Source organism: Argopecten irradians, chromosome 2 (genome assembly GCF_041381155.1).
Source record: "Argopecten irradians isolate NY chromosome 2, Ai_NY, whole genome shotgun sequence".
NCBI classification, from domain to species: Eukaryota; Metazoa; Mollusca; class Bivalvia; order Pectinida; family Pectinidae; genus Argopecten; species Argopecten irradians.
In genome coordinates, this window is record NC_091135.1 from 17,884,952 (window position 1) to 17,907,938 (window position 22,987).

The 22,987-nt window shown below is 34.5% G+C and overlaps 2 protein-coding genes across 2 annotated transcripts; one reads left to right on the plus strand and one right to left on the minus strand.

Moving 5' to 3' along the window:
- Positions 1 to 294: 294 nt before the first annotated feature.
- On the plus strand, positions 295 to 2,671 carry LOC138314669 (protein yellow-like). The gene has a single exon (XM_069255126.1). The coding sequence runs from the start codon at positions 411 to 413 to the stop codon at positions 1,788 to 1,790; it is 1,380 nt and encodes a 459-aa protein (XP_069111227.1). The 5' UTR covers positions 295 to 410; the 3' UTR covers positions 1,791 to 2,671.
- Positions 2,672 to 3,513: 842 nt separating this feature from the next.
- Positions 3,514 to 22,556, minus strand: LOC138314670 (uncharacterized). The gene is made up of 3 exons (XM_069255127.1): positions 20,749 to 22,556; positions 5,286 to 5,398; positions 3,514 to 3,833 (listed from the first exon to the last, which is right to left on the minus strand). The coding sequence occupies exons 1-3, from the start codon at positions 20,810 to 20,812 to the stop codon at positions 3,573 to 3,575; spliced, it is 438 nt and encodes a 145-aa protein (XP_069111228.1). The 5' UTR covers positions 20,813 to 22,556; the 3' UTR covers positions 3,514 to 3,572.
- Between the last annotated feature and the right edge of the window lie 431 nt (positions 22,557 to 22,987).

Below are 22,987 nucleotides of genomic sequence, written 5' to 3' on the forward strand. Positions count from 1 at the left end.
CATATATGATACATAAATTATTATGTATATACACGTTTCTCGATTTAGGTGAGCCATACCAATGTTATAAATGATGGGAAAGTGTGGTTGTCAATTTAGCGTGAACATCCGCGTTCATACCCCTGATTTATTTACAATTCAATTTCTGAGAAATAAGAATCAAACTGTGAAGATTTCGGGTGGGCCCAATGTCCACAGTCGTCATTCCTTTTACCCGTGATCACCATCACTCCTGAGATATGTTGATTCTCAGAATACCTTATTCCATATTTGGTAATGATTCATACCTATATCCGTATCTGAAGTGTTGGATCCGGAGTCAAATTTGTATATAACCAGAATCGAGATACCTTTCAATCATTCATTTGCAAGACAAAGGTTGCAGGCACAACGGAAGTCTTAAGGTTATCATGATGCATTCTCTTAGCCGTTTATCGCTGTTTGTGTTATTTGTAAGAACGCTAACTACTGCTCAAGCTCAAGGGCAGTCAGTTTGCACAGATTCAAGGATCATGCATAAGTTTGTTACCCTTGATTATGATTGGCCAAACAGCACCGCTAAAGACTCCGCAATTGCCAACGAGGGCTACATTGTAAACAACAATATCATCAGCGGTATGAAAGTATACAATGACAATGTTTATGTCACAGTTCCACGATGGCGACGCGGTGTTCCATCAACTTTAAACAAAATTATTGTAAGTGATGGAAATTCTATTTTAGAGCCATTTCCTAGCTGGGAGATGCAGACGATAGGAGACTGTCGGGCCCTTCAGTATGTACAGAGTATGGAGATAGACCCTACCACTGGCTGGATGTGGATCATTGATACTGGCAGGATCAACTTCTTCGCTGCTGATGGATCACCGACACAAAATCTCTGTCCGGCCAAAATTATCATATATGACATCAATAATGGCATTGAAATAACGCGATACGAGTTTCCAAACGAGGTCGCAGCAAGGGACACAACTTTCCTCAATGACATTGTTGTGCAGTATGTTAACGGTGAATCCCGATATGCTTACATTTCCGATGCGTTAGCTTTCCGAATGGTTGTGTATGATCGAATTCTTAACACTTCGCATTATTTCTCCCATCCAGCCTCTATGGAGCCAGAACCAGGAAACGGAAACATAACCATCCTAGGCGAAACACTACCCGTGGCTGCTGGAATCAATGGTATGGCCTTATCACATGACATGAACTACGTGTATTATGGGCCTGTAGCTGGATATGGTCTGTACCAAATACCTACTAGCGTTGCGTCAAAACCTGAAGGGGACTTTGCCGGTTCTGTGAGAAAAGTTGGAAACAAGCCTTCCCAAGCAGCCGGAATGGCTTACAGTAAAAATGACTTTCTGTATTTCCCTGCTCTCGGTGAGAACGCCATATACAGGTGGGATGTGAAACTGGACATGACACTTCAGAATACCGACATCGCGAACGTCGAAATGTCTGCACTAACGCGGGTTCTACAAGACGACCAATGTATGGTGTTTGTGGACATTCTTAACTTCAATAATGACGGTTCTTTGTGGTTTTCTGTTAACAAACTCAACAAGTTTCTCTTGACATCAATGGATTTTACTGGAAACAGTGGAGCTAATGTTCTGATCTGGAAGGTGCCTATCGGAGATACTGGCTACTTGGATCGTACCCCAGCACCAACGGACCCTCCCGGCACGGATGACGGTGTTAATGGAGCCGGCATTACATCCCGTCCAGGTTTTGTTCTGTACTCATTTCTAGCATTTTTCACGTCATTTTTCTTTAAAAAGACATCGTAATTCTTGATTAGTTTTCATAAGAACAAAGACTATCGATTCGATATTTAAGTAAAGATGAGTTTTATTTCGGTAATCTGCTTAAAGTTACATATGCCGTAACTGGGCGAAATTGTCGACATGTTATGTTGTATTCAGTAAGCTATTGAAAACCATAAGTTTTAATGGCTAAAGATGTAAAGGTTATTGAAATGGACAAACAACTATATATTATGTTTTATAAACGTGAATTACAGCTTAAAATTATGAAATGTAAAATTATTGTTTTTCATGTCTGTTTTGATGGAAACATACGTGCAAAAATCAATTTATAATTAGTAATACCGATGTAAAAATAATAAATGAAATTACAGACCACAATGTGTCTTGATGGTCTGATTGTAAATATCAAATTAAAATTAAAATCTTTGCATTGAAAGTAACTTGTGGTGGTGAATAACATATCGAAAACTATTCTCGATTCGTAAGATAAAAATACGGCACATATAACTGAAATTTAAACTTAATTTTTGATCTATGATTTATGAGATGCGAACTTGCTATGAATTAATTGACGGACTATTACTTGTTGAAAGTTTCATACAACTAAATGTATTTACATTCATTTATTTTGACAAATAATGATTCAAATTGGAAATCAAAATACCAATAACTTTCATGAACATTTTGGGCAATTATCATTATCTGTATTCATTTAATAAAGTTAGTTCTATTACAATTAACTGGATCATGGAAATCCTATTGTTGTGTATATGATTTCATATCTATAAATACTTTGTAAATATGAACGGAAATATTGAAATCAAGATTACTCATGTAAATATACTCGATAATATATTGTTATGTTCATGAATGGTTATGATAAATAAACAATTTGCGTTTTAGTATTGTTCTTCTCATTTATGTATATATCCCTATAGATTGTTAATTTCCATAAGGACTGTTATTGAGAGCATCCTTTATTGCGTTTCAACTCCAAATATATGCAAACGTTTGACTGACCTTTACTTTATTATTCGTAGATTTTGTAAATTCGTTTTTAATGAAAATACTCCTGAAGTGATTCACTGTCGAAAATGATACAAGCTCGAAAATAAACTCCATTTATTGTGGCAAAGTCAAAGCAATACATTTTAATATTTGTTTTGGTGTAAAAAAAACTTCTTTTTTATGTTTTTAAAACCATTTTAACTACACATATTTACTTCACTACATAAAAATATGTTTCTTAATCTGTTAATATTTCATTTTACATGTATTTCATTAACCGACATTCGAATGATAATTTCTGTTAACCATGCCTCTTTGCTTTTGCCGCTGTCTCAATACCAACATGTATCCCCTTTTAGAGTCCCGAGTTCCAGAGCCAGTAGGTTTGTTCTAATGGTGTGCAGTAATGCAGATTCCATGTTTTCGTAAAGCAGAACCCAGTGGAGATATCGAACATGTTACCAATGTGTTATTGGATAAAGCCTGATTATTAGGTAGGGAATATACCTAGTAGATCGTGAAATGTACATATCCCGAAATCAGAAAATGACATAAACGTTTGTTCAATCAACTTTAATTGAATGTATTTTCAATGCTTATCTAGCGAGTATTGCTGTTTTATACTAAATGAATGTATAATGCCAAGAAAACTACAAGTAAAACACCTGTTATTATTTATTAAGCAAGAGATATTAAAAAGAACGAGAACGTATCTACAAGAAACCAAAAACACATACAAATAACATGTATTTTATTACAAGAATATGTTCAATTACTAACAATTAAAACTATTTGTCATCTGTTTAGAACTATAATAAATATTGCAAATATCACATACATACTAACTCGAGTAAAAGTATTTCCTGTTTGGGTGGAGGCTGTGTTACACAAGTCCTTGTCGGCACAGCAGGATTTCTCAATACACCCACGTGATGAGAACATGTCACGTGTACAGTTAATAAAATCATTTTTATCATGACAATCCCACGCACAGCCACGAACCGTTGATTTATACTTCCTGTTGTCAGTGGTACTGAACATTTCAAAGAATATTTTCTGTAAATAGAAACAAACGTTTAGTACACGAAGAACATTTAGTCATACATGAAATAAATGATGTATCTTGATAGATAAAATGTCAACAAAATTTACTGTACACCAATTTTTTTCGCGGCTATTAAATTTGGTGGTTTTTTAAAACAGGTTTGCGAAGATTGAAATTTAAAATTTGACTGGAAATTCCTATATTTAAATATGTTGAAGATGTTAATTCGCGGAAAAAAACTTTGGCGAATTTACTTTGATCGTATAATTCGCGAATATAAATCACACTCGAAAGAAAGTAGGCCCACAGTAACTAGTTAATATAATCATTCCGAAAAACATTGTATATTTTCCTCTAAATGATAGAAACAAAATTTTAATCGAACAGTTGACTATGTATTACTTTCCTACAAATGTTTTTTTTATCTTTTTCTTTTTATTATCTTAATGAAAACATCTTGATTATGCGGTAGACCTAACACGTCGTTTCCTAAATGTAGAAAAAATATTATTGGTTCAGCGAGTCCTTGAAAATCACCAGTACCTCTTTTGTTTTGCACAACTATCAAGATATGGTGTCAACGACTAGTAAACATACTTAGAACATTACATGGGATACGTATTGGTTGTCATGTTTTTGACATGGAATAGTGTGTAACATACATTGGGTGTTCTAGCATATCTATCATATTGATCTAACGCGCACCATTTACTAGGATACAACACCCAATGCATGTTACACACTAAAGCATGTCACGAATGTATAACCAATAATAATATTTACATTTATATAGTTATTCCTGTTCATAAAAAAACGATAAAAATAATGTATGAATAACAAAAGATGAAATAGTCCCATCAATAAATCGGTATATACGACGATAAATGCATCACTTCAATCCATTTCAAATATTTCAATTGGAAATATTTTCATTTTGATCAATTTGTAATAGATGCTATATTATTCACTTAATTCTAACACTGACATAAAACCCAGTCTTTTCATGACCTCTTGAATTTTGATTCAGAAGGTATTGGTACGTCAGAGCCTAACTGCTAATGTTTACTTAATTTAATCTTTTTGGCAATGGTTAATAAGGCTACCCCGTTAGAAAAGAAGATAAAAGTTATTTCCCTTGAGCGTTCGTATTTGTGAAGAAAAGTCTTTTCATGGACGAGGCCTACGCGAGACTTACACTGATGGTATATGATACCCCTGTTTAGCGGTCGGTATGAAAAGGTTACTGTTTTACCTAATGCTATAATATGGTGATTGTATCCCCTGAGCTACTTTGCATTTGGAACTGAAACCTTCAGCGATATCAGGTAAAGCTACTGCTGACGTAACCAGATGTAGCACGTCTCTTCCAATACCAACAAATTAAGAAGACGAAATCCTGAAATTATTTATTTTATAACAAACTAAATTACTTAGCAATATATATAGACCATATAACAGCATACCTGACAGAACTGGCCGGCCTCACAATTCCTCTTCACAGCCTTATAGTTTCCGGCTGGATCGTTTTCACAGTCATCAGCAATACAATGCCAGCACTTCAGTGAACACACACAGTCTGAAACAAGTAAACATATCCCATAAGATTAAATAAATGTAATTATCAAATTAACCGATGTCTTTATTGCTAATATGCTGTTGTGCGAATTGAACATTTTATGAAGATGCGAAACGAATTATAATATACATTGGTTTTTTAAATTAAGAAAAATAAAATATCATTAATCAATAATTTAGAAAGAAAATATTACCACTATCACCGAGTCATATAACTTAATCATAACAACCGTAATGAATTCCGATCTTTAAAAAAAGTTCAATATGCCCAACATTCAATTACGCTGCGTCTGTATCAAAAGTGTGGGACAAGTATCGTTCACATCACCATGTTCTGTGTACAGAAATATTGATTTAATCACAACTTAACAAACATCACAGTTAAAAGCCTACTAACATAAGGACATCCGCACTGAACCTTAAACGAGCGTGAATATTGTGGCGTATGGTGGTGGGCATCTGTATAATCTTATTAGTTTCGTACACATGAACTATTTTTTTCAGGAGTATTGTGTATCTGTTGCAACAGGAAAACGTGTTTTACGAAATGTCTGTAGTTGCTCCAAAACATGTTGGAACCACCTTTGCATTTCGTCTGATGACGGTATCAAAGATTAACTTGATACACGAATGTTAAGTTCAGAAAACAAAATTGAATGAATTGGAGCTTTGATTTATGGGAGCGTTATTTTATTAGAGGTATTTAAGGTAACTGGTCTGATTTACTATGGCTATTACCCCGTGTTTACTGTATCTACAGATGGTCTAAGTAGCATGGTATGGTTCTCGGTCGGCTATACCGACCACGCTAGGTCGGAAGCAAACACGGCTTTATTCTGTTTTTATAACTGAAGATGAAACTTGTAGTCAGGAAACATACTACACGGTCTACCAAACACTTCGGAATATACCATTAATGATACGAGATTGCCTTGCATTCCTGTCGCATATGTTGATGCTATGTTTTTCCGTTTTTCCAAACACGTGTTAATTAAACGATATTAATTGCTAGAAATAATGGAAACATATTTTATGTCATATCTATGCTTGTAATCAGTTACCTTTGGTAATTTTTTATAAAAAAGAGATCTTAACATGGTACGACATTATTTCTTGAAACATTTGCATTTCGGTTTGTACTGTAGATTCCAGTTAATACTTAATGATTTTCAAATTGACTAAACAGGGTTTGCTTAGTCAAATGTTCAAGTGATGTACAATAACCGACGATATATGTGAATAAACATTCCACACGTTTACTCTGTGATCATTCTATGAGGCACTTTAAAATTTTATATGTCTATCCCTACCACATCTAATCGAAGTACCTATTTGTATTATTTCTTTTACGATATGCATAAGCAGACGATGTTTTACTTCTTCGGTTATGATCTGGTTATGGTGAAAAGAATGGTAATGGTAACAATAGGAATAGAAGAAAAAACCACTTTGATGATTTATTCAGCGTTCTTTGCTTTTTTTAATTAAATGAATTGCATCATCTCATAAAAAGTTGTTCTAACATGAAATAGCATAAGAATGAAATATGGTATTAACGCGATTGCCTTTCACAACAATATATCCTAGGTGGCACGATTATGAAAAACTTTATGTCAAAATATAAACATGTTTGATAAAAATCATTGTGGTATAATACACATCAAGATAAAAATTCAAACTATTGACCTCACACACACACACACACACACACACACACACACACACACACACACACACACACACACACACACACACACACACACACATGGTACAGTAATGTAGAATGAACTGTACGTAGTGTTCACGTCTAAATAAAAAAAAAAACATCTTGAATACGTAGGAATGTTTAACGATAGAATTAACATATTACCGAACAGTTTACGCATTTTGTTGGCCGGTAGCGATTGTCATGTTAACTATAATTTATACAACCGCTTTCGATGGATATCATAACAATTAATATTCAAACGTGAATAATTTTCGTCACGCTTAATTATAACAGAAATGAATCATATATATTTCAACTGTACATTTTACTTGTGCAGTACAAATAGTTCATGCTCATTAGGGCATAAATGCACACATGACAGGACGCAGAACCATCCGTCATACGATCGTCTTCAAGAGTTGTTCAAAAGAAAACATTCTTGTCGAGTGGTCGTAAAATTTATTTCCATGCTTAGAAACAAAGTTATGAATCATAAAACGTAAGCAATGAGGAAGAACACTTCGGGATAATAACAATAAAATCCAAACATATGGATATGAATGTTCACACTGTATACTGCTGAGGATGATGTATGTGGTAATACCGGTCAACAAGAGAACGGCAGACACTTTCGATTAGTATTTTATGTCTTTGGAAGAACACGTCTATCATTTACGTATATGTCCGAGATATGCAATGAGAATTTCCCAGACAGTAAGCAAACCTTGGGAAAAGGTTGTTACCTCGCATCGTAATGAAAAAAATCAACGTTGTTAACTGGAATATAAAATGGGTTAATTAATCCTTTCTCATTCAATGCGTCCGTTCATTTTCATATACCGTTGTTGTGAACAACTGAAATGTTTCTATTGGAAATCTAAAATTCCTGGCATAAAAATGTCTCTTTTATGTAACAATTAAAATTACACTACAGCAACAAAGGAATTCATAATGCGAGTCCACCACAAAGTGTATCAAAATAGAAAACAATGGATATAAGACTCCCAGAATGTTTATCTAAAACGTGGGTGTATGTAATGAAGGCCGGATGATTGCTTGCACTGCTCATGAAATGTAGGCGTACCTTTGATGCATTTGATTAAAATGTGTAACTAAATTATCACAACAAGAAAACCCTAAACAATAAAAGAGTGTAGAATTCCCTTCGGTTAATGACACAGAACAAAAACAAACATGTGTAGTTCACTTGAGACAATGAAAGAGAGATATAAATTAGACGTTTAGTGATAACAAGACATTATAAAGTGTTGTTTGAATTTTAACGGCAAAGCGGTGACATTCCAATGGTATCAGCGCCGGGCACATTGGTTGATATTCAGGGGGATGATATGATAATTGTATATAGTGATACACAATGCAGGATTCTGAAATGGTATTACTTGGTTATTTAACAGTACTATGATTGATACAGATGTTATACTATGTTGCACTGTCAGTATGTGTTGGAATGACGTTTTAATGGCGCTAAACCGCTGACGAATGCAAGTTTGTATCTATCAAAACAGTCGCAAACGAATACGTACGTACACATTGTTGTTCTTCAGTAATAAAAGTTGTTGAACCATTGAAGTATTATATAAATACTACCTGCATTAGAGGGTGACAGTGCCTGGTGTCACCCCGAGGATATCACTGTGACAGTGTTATTCCGAGGGGTGACACTAGGCACTGTCACCCTCTAATGCAGGTAGTATTTATTTCATTATACCAAAAGTCTAGAAACAAAACTAGTCTTCAAGTATTTGCAATCTATTGAAACATTTAACTGATTTTAGCAAAAGTCGAAAAGTCACCGTCGGCAGTAGAATAGCATAGCTTCTACTCAGTAGCGCTAACTATCATTGCATTATAAAAAAAGAATACTCACAATAAGCATTTAGTGAAAAATTCTTGTTGTCTTGTCTCCTGCGTTTGTAAAAATATCAACGTTTTTGTAAATCTCGTAAATCTCAAGGAATTTTGGTTTCGTCCCGTCGTCTGTTTACAACATTAGCAACGTCACGAAGACGCTTGAAATCGCATGTCTTCCGTTCACCTAATCACCGACGAGTTCATAAAATCCAACATATAGCGCTTTGACGGTAAGCGAAAAGGTGTGAACGGAAAGCTCCGTCCTTAATATGAAAAACAATTATTGACAAATAGACTAATTTGGCAAAACTACAATGTATTACTAAATAGCTCCAGATAAATTTTGAAGCGTCGCTTCAAAAAACAAAGATGGCGTCGAAAAAAGAAACGAGTGCGCATCTTTTTCGGGCGGTTAATATTTTGCACTGTCAAAAATACACTATCAACCGTTGCTAGGGGGTTGCTACGAACGTGTCTATTGTTTCTTATTGTTCTAATGTTACCTGCCGTGTGATAGTGTAAAATACCAAATATCTCTCGACCAATCAGAATGCAGGATTCTCACTTGAGGCATAATAATTAAAATTACTGACTGCAACATGATTAAAAACATCGCGCCTTGCCATATATAGGAGGTACTGATTGTGCAGATACCAAAAGCAGAACACATTATTTTATATGTATTTGTGTGATAATTAAACATATATAATTACACAAGTTAACATCAATTACTGTCTAATTGATAAGTATGTTAATACTCTGTCTTAAGCTTACTCAAAATTGTAATTACTACACGTAATAGTGAAAATGTATGGCGAAACCTACATAGTAGCTGCTGAAAGATCCAGTAACTGCTGAACACAGTTACTGTATCATAACACCAACGCTATTTGCGAACACCTTCATCCCGGGACTTATATTGTGGTGCGAGAAAAAAAAGCTTTCAATTTAATAAGCAATTAATTCCCTGGTTGTAATGAATCGTAACGATTTGTTTATTTAAGATAAGTCACATTCCTCGGAATAACGACATAATGCCCTGAGTAATCAAATCGCCATGTCTCTCCACAGTCAGTGCAATAAATGTATATTATAATTAAATATTGGATCTACAAAAATCATTCTTGATATCTTTCAGAAGTAGTAAAAAATGCTTCATTTTTTTATATTATAAAGTAGTACTTGTATGACAAAATTATAAAAAAAGGTATTAGATACATATCGCTGAAGAGTTTCGTGAAGCTTCCGGAAAGAAATGATAGAAGTTTTACATGAAAATTTTTACAACCCTCTCCATACATATATTGCATATAAATCTTTAATGAATATAATTGGTCCGTGTTATTATAGTACATAAGCCGCTTAATCATATAAACGTGTGAACAAAATGTATTTATACCGTGCTGTAAAACGATTAAATATTAAAATGTAGAATTGTAATACTCTGGATATCACAATGTCCCCAATAGGTGAGTTGTATGAAAATTTGTTTTGAATTCAGCTATGTATTTGTCCTCGGATCAGCCTTCTAGCCATATACCATTTGTATACCACAGGTCATATCTCACTGCTTGTTTCTATCAAGGACATGTTTATCACAGATAATATCTAATTAATCAATGTTATTCATAAACCTTAAATAAATAATAAAGGCATTTAAATAATTGTACTTTATCATCGCTCACACTTTTGGCGTCAAACGATTTCGTGCTAAGTTATTGTCATCGAATCAAAGCTTTTCATAATCATTTGAATTGTAAGGCAATGCGGATTGTATAGGTGTGTGATGGTTTGTTCACTTTTCATTTTTCGTACACCTTATTTTCTTAAAAAAATATGTTTCTTATGAATGAGGATTTGAATTATCTTTAACAATACAGAGGTATTTTTGGCGTCTCAGTATGGGATATGTTTCTAAATTAGGAAGCATTAAACTATTCATGTGTATATATAACAGTAAGCAATTAATCTTTCTTTTAGATGGAGATTAGTTTGAAATCGGTATTATTCATCAACGTTAATGTCAATGATTAAATACACCAAAGTTAGAAGGAATCATTTCACATGGAAATACTGTGTAACAGTAATGTCAGTCTGGGTTGTGATCGTATCGTCAACTTGATCATCTAGGTTACAATTTTCCTCCTATCAGAGAATTAGTCTTTTTTAACAAAAAGTAGAATTTTTTAAACCGTAATTGATATGAAGTTCCAACGGATAATGATTCGCCCTGAATTGGAACATCGACTGTGGTACCAGGTCTAAACTTCTTTGGTCGATATGTGGAAACAAACTGACTCGATGGCGAATTAAGTACTTTATACGAAAAATTGAATCAATTAGGAAAAAAAGCTCGGTTATATATAACATTTCAAATAATGACTCGGACCGTAATGACTTTAATTTATCCATTGTATCGCGTTTCTATTTCAAGCCACAGCTCTGATAAGATCAGATGACTGACAATGATGACTTTAAAATTACAAAGCACGATCACCGCACGCCATTTAACGTTCGTCTGACTAGGTCATTTTGAATGTGTATATCAATATACTCCAACCTACATGAACAGTTATTTTAAATGCCGAGCGAATTTATGATTACCTATACATATTTAAGAAGTTAAAAAAAACTTGGTATTGCTTGCCATTGTTATTGATACTGTACTGATCTTAATTCACTTATAGTCCGACAAACGAATAGAGTGGTACATTTATAACAAACAATACTGCAGTTACCGACATCATACCTGGATTGTACTTCACCGAAAAACATATTCAGTGCTATACATTTGGTATAAGCGCTTTTACTGTTCTAAAATTATTTGATGATACCATAAGAAAATTATATTTCATCAATGAGTGACATTAGGTTGGTTTTATTTAATTGATCAATAACGTTATTTATTACCTGTTACGATCCAAGACCATTAAAGGACGGCCTACCCTATGTGAAACACCGATGACCATTATTTGGTTCGGTTAATTGGGCTTAACGTCCTATTACCAGCCATGACCATTTATGGACAGCCAGCACTGTTAAAACAGCCATCATTTTACTTATCGTAGCTAGACACATAGCACCAACCGAGGATGGACATATTGGGTATCGGCTGTCCGATTTGTTCATAAACTCTCCGATCGAAGGTCGAAACATCAGACAACAGCGATATTTTTTCAGTATCGAGATACGAAATTGTGTGAAGTAGGATACACATATCGAAGCTGAAGTTTGATAGATGTTTGTACAAATGGGCCAAAAGCTCGTTTAATCATCGCCTGTGCTTACAAACCGATCAGACGAATGTTTTCATGTGTTTTCAAAATGAATTTTCTAAAAATGCTTTTAGCATGTGTCTGTATAATCGATCAAAACAGGCGTTGTCTTGACGTTAGAAGTAGTCTAGACACAATTCTATCAGCCCAATACTATTGACATCTGTACTTCTGTTATCGTATGTGTCGAGGTAGTCGAAACAAAAATATGTGACATGTTTTATGTAAAGAACAAGATCAATGATGTTTTTTTCAGTATCTGGTCGGTTTGAGCTCGACATTATCCAATGTGAAATCATTCGTTTTTTTATGTTTAACTTTAAAGCATCCTCTTTCATAAAATATCTTCAATGGTACTTCACGATAAATACGTGTAACCTACTAATCACACGTACCATTGTTTCAAGTTTGCAATTTTAAAACGGCTTTCTTATTTAAATAAATTATTCTGCAGTCAGATAATTAAGAAAAGCTTTTGTGCACCAAGGGAAGGACATTCTGACTACGAATGGTAGTATTTTACCTGTAAAGTGACTAAGATGCATTTTTTTACAAGTTGTACATTACCTAAACATATCCCACCTTCATAAATGAGGAGAAAACTTCATTTGAACAATTTATATTAACACTAACGAATTCGATATAGTGATGATTTACCCTTCTTAAACATCTGTAAATGTTAAATTACCATTTTCAATGCCGCCTTTGAATTGGTGTTGGTATTAGATTTGAACATTTACCGCCGTCTTTGTGTTGCGTAGCATACTATAGAAGGCTCGACAGAAGTAGTAAAGGGGAAAGCAGATATAAAAATATCAGAATAAAGAACATGTACTGGCCCTATAAAATAAACAACTTTACATTACTGTCAGTACCATATTATACATATAAATATTGAGCTGGCGTCACTCTGTCTTTCAGATATAAACTCCACATACCCCAAGAAATAAAGTATCGTCGTAAAATTGAAACATACCTCCATTTGAAAATGCAATTAATGTCAATATGAGATATTAGAACACTATTTAAACTTCTGAAACATTCTGATATTTAATTTACGTTCTGCATTATGCAGTTGTAGACAAGAAGACCTCCGTGTTAAAACACACAGGCATCCTTTATAGTTTTCATTTTTCATCAAGTTAAGTAGTCCCCCAATCAAGTTAAAGGAGAAGGAGTCTCGATCCTAAGTATGGGGAGATAACCCACTCAGACAGGGCAGTAAACCCGTCAGTACACGAGAGGACGATATACACACACCGCCTTATAGAATTCACCAGTACAATCCATTTGCTTTGAGCACACTGCGTTTTGAAACGAAAAAGAGGCTTAATGTATCAATCAAGTGTCTAAACGCACATTCTCTTTATGAATAGACAATCACCAGAACAGGACCCGATACACTTTTTCTTGACGTAAGCAGTCATTGATGAGTTTGGGACTACTAGATACTCTCTGCTCCTACGTTATACAAATGTGTTTATTTTATATTATGACAGGCGGTGTCTGTGCTCTGAAGGACACGTTTTCTTAATTTGTGTTTTAAGGTCCGTTTTATTTCACATGATATCTTTAAAATGTCACTCTAGAAAATTCAATGCCAAAATTAGATCCAACTAATGCATTGCACTATAATTCGTTTTAAACAGACGTTGACACGAGCTGATCTACTGTAATTATAATACTCATGTACTCTGGTATTATAAGATAATGAGAGTTTGTATATTCCTCGTCATTGAATGAGAATAATAAAAGGTACACAAGTGTACACAGGTGATGACACATGCATACCATTTCTTTAATACTTTGGGTAACCAACTAATAACCTTTCTTCATATTAATGCACACCTTTTATAATTTGTTATTAGTATATCTTCAATAACATCAGCTAAATCAGGGTGTTTGATTTATTTTCACTCAGCTCAATACATGTATAAGCAAAGTAATTTATTATAAAAAAGCAACTTTTATTTTTTTCATTTGTTACATTCCTATGAACTAAACAGTGAATTTTAAGATGAATGCGGTGAAATCATACGTTTTTGTTTGTTTGAAACATAAAATTGAAAGAAAATTGTTTGTTCACTTGAAGGGTAAAATACCTAAATCTGAAGAACAAGACATCAGATTGGAATGACCAAATCAATACCAAAGCGTTATGCAATATCGATCCCGACTGAAAGTTATATAAAATAACAACTATGTTGTGATACGAGTGACAACGAGTAATTTAGACAGTGGAATATGTATGTCATTGGAATGGGTATACTTTAACGCAAATAAGAAGAAGTGTCATATCGAAAGCAAAATTGCTCTTCCTATTGTATCGAACGTGAATCACGAATATTGAAAAAAGCAAACGAAAGAGTGCATAATTCAAAAATAAACAGTATAAAGAATATCCGTGTGATGTTATATATATTGATAATATAGTTTGTGGTCGTACAAGTGTCATATGACTTGTGCAACTGGTTATACCTTGGTCCAGAGGTGACCTAGATTTATGTTATGCTTTGAAAAAGTGTTGATTAACACAAACACTACGCTGATTGTTTTCAAAACAAAATCTGTTGTAATGTACTTTTCCTTGTGTTTCTGTAGCAATTATCTTCATAAAGTTGTTAATTTGTTCTTTTGTGGTCGATTTTCATTTGGATTATTGCTTGTTATGTTTCTGTATTCATTAATTCTGTCTTGTATACCCTGTAATATGTACTTTACAACCGGCACAGGTTATTGATTGAAACATATAATGCTTCAGTTGTCATTCTGATTAGGGTTCAGGCAAGGGAAATATTAAAACCAACGTAGAACATCTGCTCTAAATATAACAGATGAATCTGCCTGTCGCGCTGATATGAACACCAACCTAATAACGCGACTTAATGATAGGCCAGTAACACAGCTCAACGGCAGGAGTCTCGGAATGTGAAGAAACATAACGTTATCCGTATATGTATAATAATGGAAAACGATTTCAAAACTAATTTGAAGCTATTCAGTTTTTGAATTGATATCATCAAGATAGGATATGTGAAACCGAATCTTACTGTTCTTGTATTCATTTGTGCTGAATAAGAAAACATCTGATTTAATTTCAGCCTATGGAACAGTGCGACGAAGGTCATCTAGAGGGAAATAAATTAATGTTGGTTGATTGACTAGGTTTAAAGTAACATTCACAGCTAGTTGAGGACGGTGTAGTGTAAGACGGGCACCAACGAGATGAAATATAGGAAACTACGCCAAATATTTCAATTAATGAGACATAAAAGATCATATCTGAACCACGTGCTGCTACATATATAAATTACTTATGTTACTTAGGTGAAATAACTTTTCTTTATTTCTGGAAGGGCAACAATTCTACTATACAAGAAGACACAACATGAATATACCGCAGTCTCCCAAAACACGCACCTCGCACAACATACATGCAACACATCGCATACATGGGAGGCCGTCCTTACATGACCATAGCTGTTAATAGGACGTTAATTAATCAATCAAACAAACAATCAAACATATAAACACCATTTGGCGATGTTTTGTAACATGACTACTGTTTGATCATTAAGGCAAACAAAATCCACATATAAAAAATACATGTAATAAGCTCCTATCGAATCCGCAGGAAATACTGGTTATATTCTGATGAAGTATATTATTGCTCCACCTACTGATCGAGATTATGAATAAAACAACTGCACGAATTAGTAGTGTTAGGACATTAAAACATTAATGTAGTTATGATGACATATCACGGTGCCATTCAACTTCAATAGCTGTTACACGCCATCTTTATACAGGCGCAACAATTAACGTTACCACACTGACCAGTTTCTGACCTGGCGCCACTGTATCGCTGTCAGAGGATTTGGACGTGAATATAGAACACCAATTTAGTGGTGTAAAGTAATATGGTACCATCTATAATACAAAGGATAATGCATAATGAAAAGTACTTGTAAAAGCAAAAACAAGATTATATGACAATTCGCCATCGATGATTATCGCTGATTGTATCAAATTTAAATTAGAAGGACGTAAATGCAATTTGCAATAATATTAACTGAAGGTTATTCCGTGCAATGGAACCCATCACTGTTTATTTCATCGTTAAAAAGCGGTACCGTTCATATTGTATGTCCCAACCTCCCTGACAAACGTACCTAGGGGATAGCTGCAGACATAACCCACAAGATAAAATAACAATTTGTTAATATTAGGACCCAATTCATTCATCACGTATCGCGAAAAATATTGTATTAAATACGCATTACGTCCACGTCATCTTAATTGCTTTGTTCCACTTGCGCCTGATGGCACACCATGTACATTTCACAAATTATTTTCGGTTCATCAAGTATAAAAGTTATATAAATCATTTTTATACAAAAAAAATAAATAATAAGTTGAATCTTAGCACAATAAGTTCAATAAACATGACTTAATGGGCCCGATAGGTAAGTAAACATTTTACCTTAACTTGTTATTTTCGATTTCGTATTCGTGTAATATTGAGTGTAATTGATTTGTATGGGACGGATAAGGTAGTTTCCATTCGAGTTGGAATGTAATATCTGCATTTGCAGAAATAAATTATCTAAAACGAATGCTCATTTTACAGATTTTATGAAACGAGTTTTTTTTCTATTATTTTAAATACCATGGCGAGCACATAATTTAACATCGAGATGGTTAAAATAACCGTCGCCACATTATTTTACAATAATATTTTAATGTTACTAGTTGCGATAATTAAGAGTAATGATGTCGACTATAGCATGACTGTCATTTAAAATAAATTATCCTGAACTACATTTATGATATTTTAGTTTGTTTCGGTACTTTCCATGGTATATTTTGTGTTGGGATTTTATCGTTCTTGGTTTATATTTAAAATTGTTATCCAGATTTCCACAACCGGTGTCGTTCACGGAGCACATAAACATGATCTAAATGAGCATGTCCAGAATTCTTCAGGATTCGATTTATATATTTGTACATTAACCTTCTCCTGTGATCATTAGATACGAAATAAACGGTTATACAACGAGCATAGACAATGTATTATAAGGCTAAATAGAAGTTAAATGTCCTCGTATACTATTTCCGTTACGTCTTACGCAAGATAGATTAATTAGACAAAACTCTTACTGGCAGCTGGGATATATTGAGGAAGGAACATGACATCAACTGTGTTAAGTATGGTGACCATTACCGAAACAAACACATAGTGTCTATTTTCAAAGGATAACATTGATTAAGGAGTGTTAATAACATCCCAGTGATTATTTGTTTCCTGGCACTTTTGACACATGCTCATCCATCTTAGAAGGGTTACTGACTGTAATAAAGAAGAACGAGGACTTCGTGTCTCAAAGGTCTAATATGTCAGCATTCAGGGTGAGGTCAACGTCCTTAGTGCGTAATTGTAATTTGATCATACAACATCCTACTGGTACTTCTTTCGGGAGAGAAATATATTTTACTCCTTGAAAAATTTGTACTATCTTTCACTTCGCATTTCGAAACAAGCATAGTCTAATCATTGTTATTGTGCATTTTTATTCATTCTTTTAGGATAACTTGACAATTTCAAGATGTTTCTAAATAGTACTTGATATTGGAACTCATCTAAATCAGTCCATCACTCAAATTTCCTATTTTTTTAATGATTTAGTCAAACTATTTCCATCGTGAAATCGAATAACTAAGAATCGCAAAAAAGTCTATACAAATGATTTTGATAGTACGGATATAAGCGCTATCTCACCAAAGCATGTCATCAAAGAAACCAAATAGTACACTTCACTTGGTGATCTTACATTGACAACCGACAGGCCTTTCGTCCCACGACATTCATTGTGAGCGCTTAATAGAATACGAAACTAACATTTCCATAGATAATGGTGTGTAGCAATCGGTGACCGAAATCAGAACTCTTCTTTCCAACGGCGAGTGCACAACTCAATGTCTGAGGCGGTGGTAAGAGAGACGTTAAGAAGAAGAAAGTAAATTTGGCCCCATTTTTTTTCAAAAAAAAAAACCTGCTAGTGTATTAGTCTCAGCATGGGTTGATCATTGTCATTGCCACGAATGTCTGCCTTCATTATTACAACTAACTACAAATTATCTCTTTGCCATGCTAAGCCCCGACGGATAGGTCCGATTATTGGATCTATAGTCGGTCACCTTTCCGACACACGACCATTCCGTTGGGGTTGCCATAAAGTGAAACACGATAGGATTGGGTACAAGTATGTATCACAAGCAGCATGGCGTGCGCCTCCAGCTGACACAAGCATTGTTTCCGTCGTGTAAATTAATCTAACTAGTTTATATAGAGCGATATTATCTGTCGCCCTTTGGATACATGCATAGTTCAGAAAGACGTTGTCTTAGCGATGGTGTTTGCTTTGGAAGAAGAATGTAACCACTATTAATTACTTATCACCGTTCCTACTAATATTGAATTAATAATGTGTAAAAATTAACTAATGTAGGTTATTGTAATGATCTATACAAGATATGTCGATAAGGCTTAAATCAAAAATCGAGTCGATCTTATTAGATTGTCTTACTTATGTATTAAGAACAGTATGCGTTGTGGCTTAGCCTGATTGGCAATGCATGTGCATCTTTGATGAAATCAAAATAAAATATAGAATATCTTTTTGACTGCAGTTATAAAAACCGGGCTATTTGAAATTTCACTATTTTACTTGAATAGTTATCATATCTTGGAGAGATTTTATTCAGCTTATTGATATTACAAAAATAGAAATAAACGACTCAATAAGTCAGCAGACATGCAAATGCTGAATGAATCAATTGATTGCTTGGTTGGTTTGGTCTAACAACAGTGGCGCTATGGCTAATTAACCCTAAATACGTATGGAAATCATGCATATATAAAATCATCTTCTACGGAAAACTTTGGACCACCAAGTAGTTTCACAGATCGATATGCAGGGGTAAACTAATGAAAACCTTAATAATCATGTTATCATGCATGGGGATATAGTTAATACGTGCAGATTGAACAGAGATAAGGAGGCTGGGCAGACGATTGTACCGACCGATAAGGCTGGTACGAATCATTAACACCAGTATTTACCGTCAGACGTCAATAAATAAAACAGACAAACGTCCATAAACAACCAGTCGCTAACCCAAAGCTATTTTTACACGGACACGCAAATGTCTCAACTATGTATTGAAAAGTGTCACTATAACTTGACGAAAATAGTTCAAGATAATTGAAAATGACAATTCTTAAATATAACTGATGTTTTTAAGTGTAACAAAACATCCACCTCTGTTAATTATGCTCATATAGCAATGATTAAGTAACTGCTACGTGTTTTTCTTTTTCATGTTTTTTAAAGCTATATGAAACGAATAACATTGATGTGACGATCGTCAACCCGTTTTTGGCCTTTAATAAATTTCATTGGAATTAAATAGTATTGTTGATTCTTTATTAATGGTTTCTTTTTCGGAGTGACTGTTGCGTTACACATTTTTATGAAACGTATACAAACACCTGGTTTAGGGCGTAAATAATCTCTAGAGTATACTTATTTAGGTGTTATTAATACAGAATTATTTTCACGTAATCTTGATACTGGAGATATTCGTATCAAGATAGATTAATATGAATTTAACTATATTTAGCCCGCAAATTTAATAGTGGGATTTGTATCAATCTACACCAAGTGGTGTGTTTTTCAAAGTATTGCTATATTTAACAAAAAAATCAGTTAAAGTACTGTCATTTAATACTGATTCAATTGGCTTTATTTATATAACAACCAAATATCACGAGCCTAAAAGGGTAATTTGAGCGTGATTAATAGTCGTTGTACTTTAATGGAATCATTAATTGAACTCTATTGTCATTAAAATGAATATTACTGTGTTTTATAAAAGCAATACTTTACGAAAAAACCCGGTCCGTTTAATTGATTCTCTCTTTACTGAGACGAAATGGTGGTCAATCTTTTTTTTCATTCAACGCTGTTAAGTAAATGCATTTAAACATTTCAGTCATCTATAGTTATTAGCATACTTTCTTTTACCATGCCAATATTATTCAATTGATCCAATACGACTGAAACATAATATAATTAACTTTGTTCAGTGCAAAAGTGGCATTATATTATCGGCGGTATTTACGTTAGATAAAGCTAGTTATGAATGGATCGTGTGTGCCGTGTGTGCTGATGAAATTATCGACAATCAGATTAATGCCAATCTTTATAGAGAATCTACATATCATTAGTATATTGTTTACCAATGTTACGTTGCTGATAAATGGCGATTCACGCAATGGAATGTGTTCTTATTACATGATGTAATTTGAAGAGGATTGTGTTGAACATCGACTGCTTTAGCCATATATTTTGACTTCGATTCCTTGTGGAATCGTACATTACAATTGTACAATTCATATCGCCTGTAACAATGAGTAAAAGTATGCAAACTTACCTGTAAGGAGAAGCAGCAATGACAACGAACACAGGGTTATTTTTGAATTCCAAACATTCACCATGGTCAGTAGTTTGTAGAGCACTTAAACATATTGTCTCTCACTTCTTTCCAAACAAAGTATTCCACCATACTTATTTAATGCAACAGGGGCTAACTGGAGTGTAAAACACCGAAATGCTCGACTGTCGTTGGTTGTAGTGTTCCAACACAGGAGTTATCAGGATCAATGTTTAGAGGGGTCGATAGTGTAAAGCTCTGTATGTTATTAACCAAATCTCAGAGAGATACAGTAGGTGCTGACAGCACCGTTAATAAGCCCAACATAAACCACTATATATTCCAAGATAATTCCAAATTCTCTAACACACTAATATCGATAACTTGCATAGCATGGTAATCACAACGACATCATTAACGGTTGTACTTTTCCACTACCCAAATGGAAACGATAGCGCGATCACAGCATCACATTGTATTCGCAATAGGTGATATCCACACAAAACGTATTACTAGTTAGCCAATTATTTGGTTGATTTTTCCTGTTTAAATCACATGCATTCTTTAGAAATTTCCTTTTGAAGGCACAATGGGACTTACACTGATACCGGCGAGTTCACAATGTTCTTTTTATGTATACATTCGAGGTACTGTTTTGAGTTTTATACGTGCATATCAGGTGTCCGTGGTAGAAGAGAATTGTTATTCCGTCTATAGTTTATGAAGTGGCCTTGGTCTTGCTGTGTAACAAACCACTATCTATATAGACAACACATACAATAACCCCCGTCATTTATGTGCATGTAATGAACTGTTAAACAACTAATCCAAAAGTAGAAACTGGCACGGGTGGTACGTACTCAATACTGATGATCAGAGATACCCCAGTATAGTATTCTGCACAAGTCTCTCGAAGGACTCGAATTACGTGTATATCTCTCAACCGACCATTGTCACATACATTAATTATGGAGACCATTCAATTGTAGAACGGAAATCCAGTTGCCATAGCGATTCACACAAATAATAGACTTTTCTGACTGCCAGACCTCCTCTGGGTCTGTTTGTGTTGGTATTTGAAACGTATAGGATCTGTATCCGTGAGAATCAGAACTTTTAGGAATGACGGTCTATTTTATAGTCGAGTATCCTCCAGGGCTGTGTTATGATTCCTTAACCTGACGGACAATACCGCCGAACAATGGCCAATGCCAATCGCTGCCTTAAGCACGCAGACCAAAGTAGCCACCTCCACTGGGAAGTGTGCTTGAATGTCACGGAATCCCAGTCCGAGATCTAACGAGCACTCTCCAACTCAAAGCCTGTTGCTTTCTCACATCAATATTGTACAAATATTATCTATAGAATCAATTATATCTGTATAATATAATGGTCCGGTTTTAAACGTGGCTCACGGTTGACTGGAGGCCACTGTCTATTTCCACCCTATGCTGCTCTCGTATTTATGTAGTACTTACTGTATTGTTGTAATGGATTTATCCGGCCCTTTCTGATCGACGTACTTCACACATCTACACGGTACCCCGCTCCGTTCGATTAGGCTGTTTTGAAAACTATTCCTCCGCCTGCGAATGTGTTATTCTAAGACATCACCCCTAACACTGGCCCTGTTCAGTCCTGAGAGAACGCTCTCACCAAACTCCACGTCTTGTCCGATAACTTTATAATTCTGAGAGGTGATAACTCCGGAATATATTATTAGAGTGTTGATATCCTGTCCAGCCCTAGTACGTTATCTCAGTAGATCTAGACCTGTGTGTATATAGACTATAGCACATGCAGTGAAGCGAATGTATTTAATATACCGACAGCGAGTTTCCCCCAATTACTTTCACAAGGAGTTAGTACCTGAAGAAAATAGGCCATAATTAATACATTATAGTCACTGATCAGCCGGCATTTGTTAGGTCGACGCAACGGTACACGGAAAGATTTAAAGGTGTCTGGATCATTTAAGTATATCTTCAACAACACCCATTAACTACCTGATAATTAACAGCACATATGTCTGGGGTCACGCCGAAATGTTTAAATTTCACCAGACTTAATTAACATCCTACCATTGCTGAAAAAAACATGGTCAAAATAAGACCAATATACTAATAGCTGTTCACGAATCTGCTTCTTTTCTACTATAAAAAACCTATGTCAAAGTTTCAACCAAAATACTCTTGTTATGTTTCTTTTCAATGTTTAATTAAAAAAATGTAGCGATTGT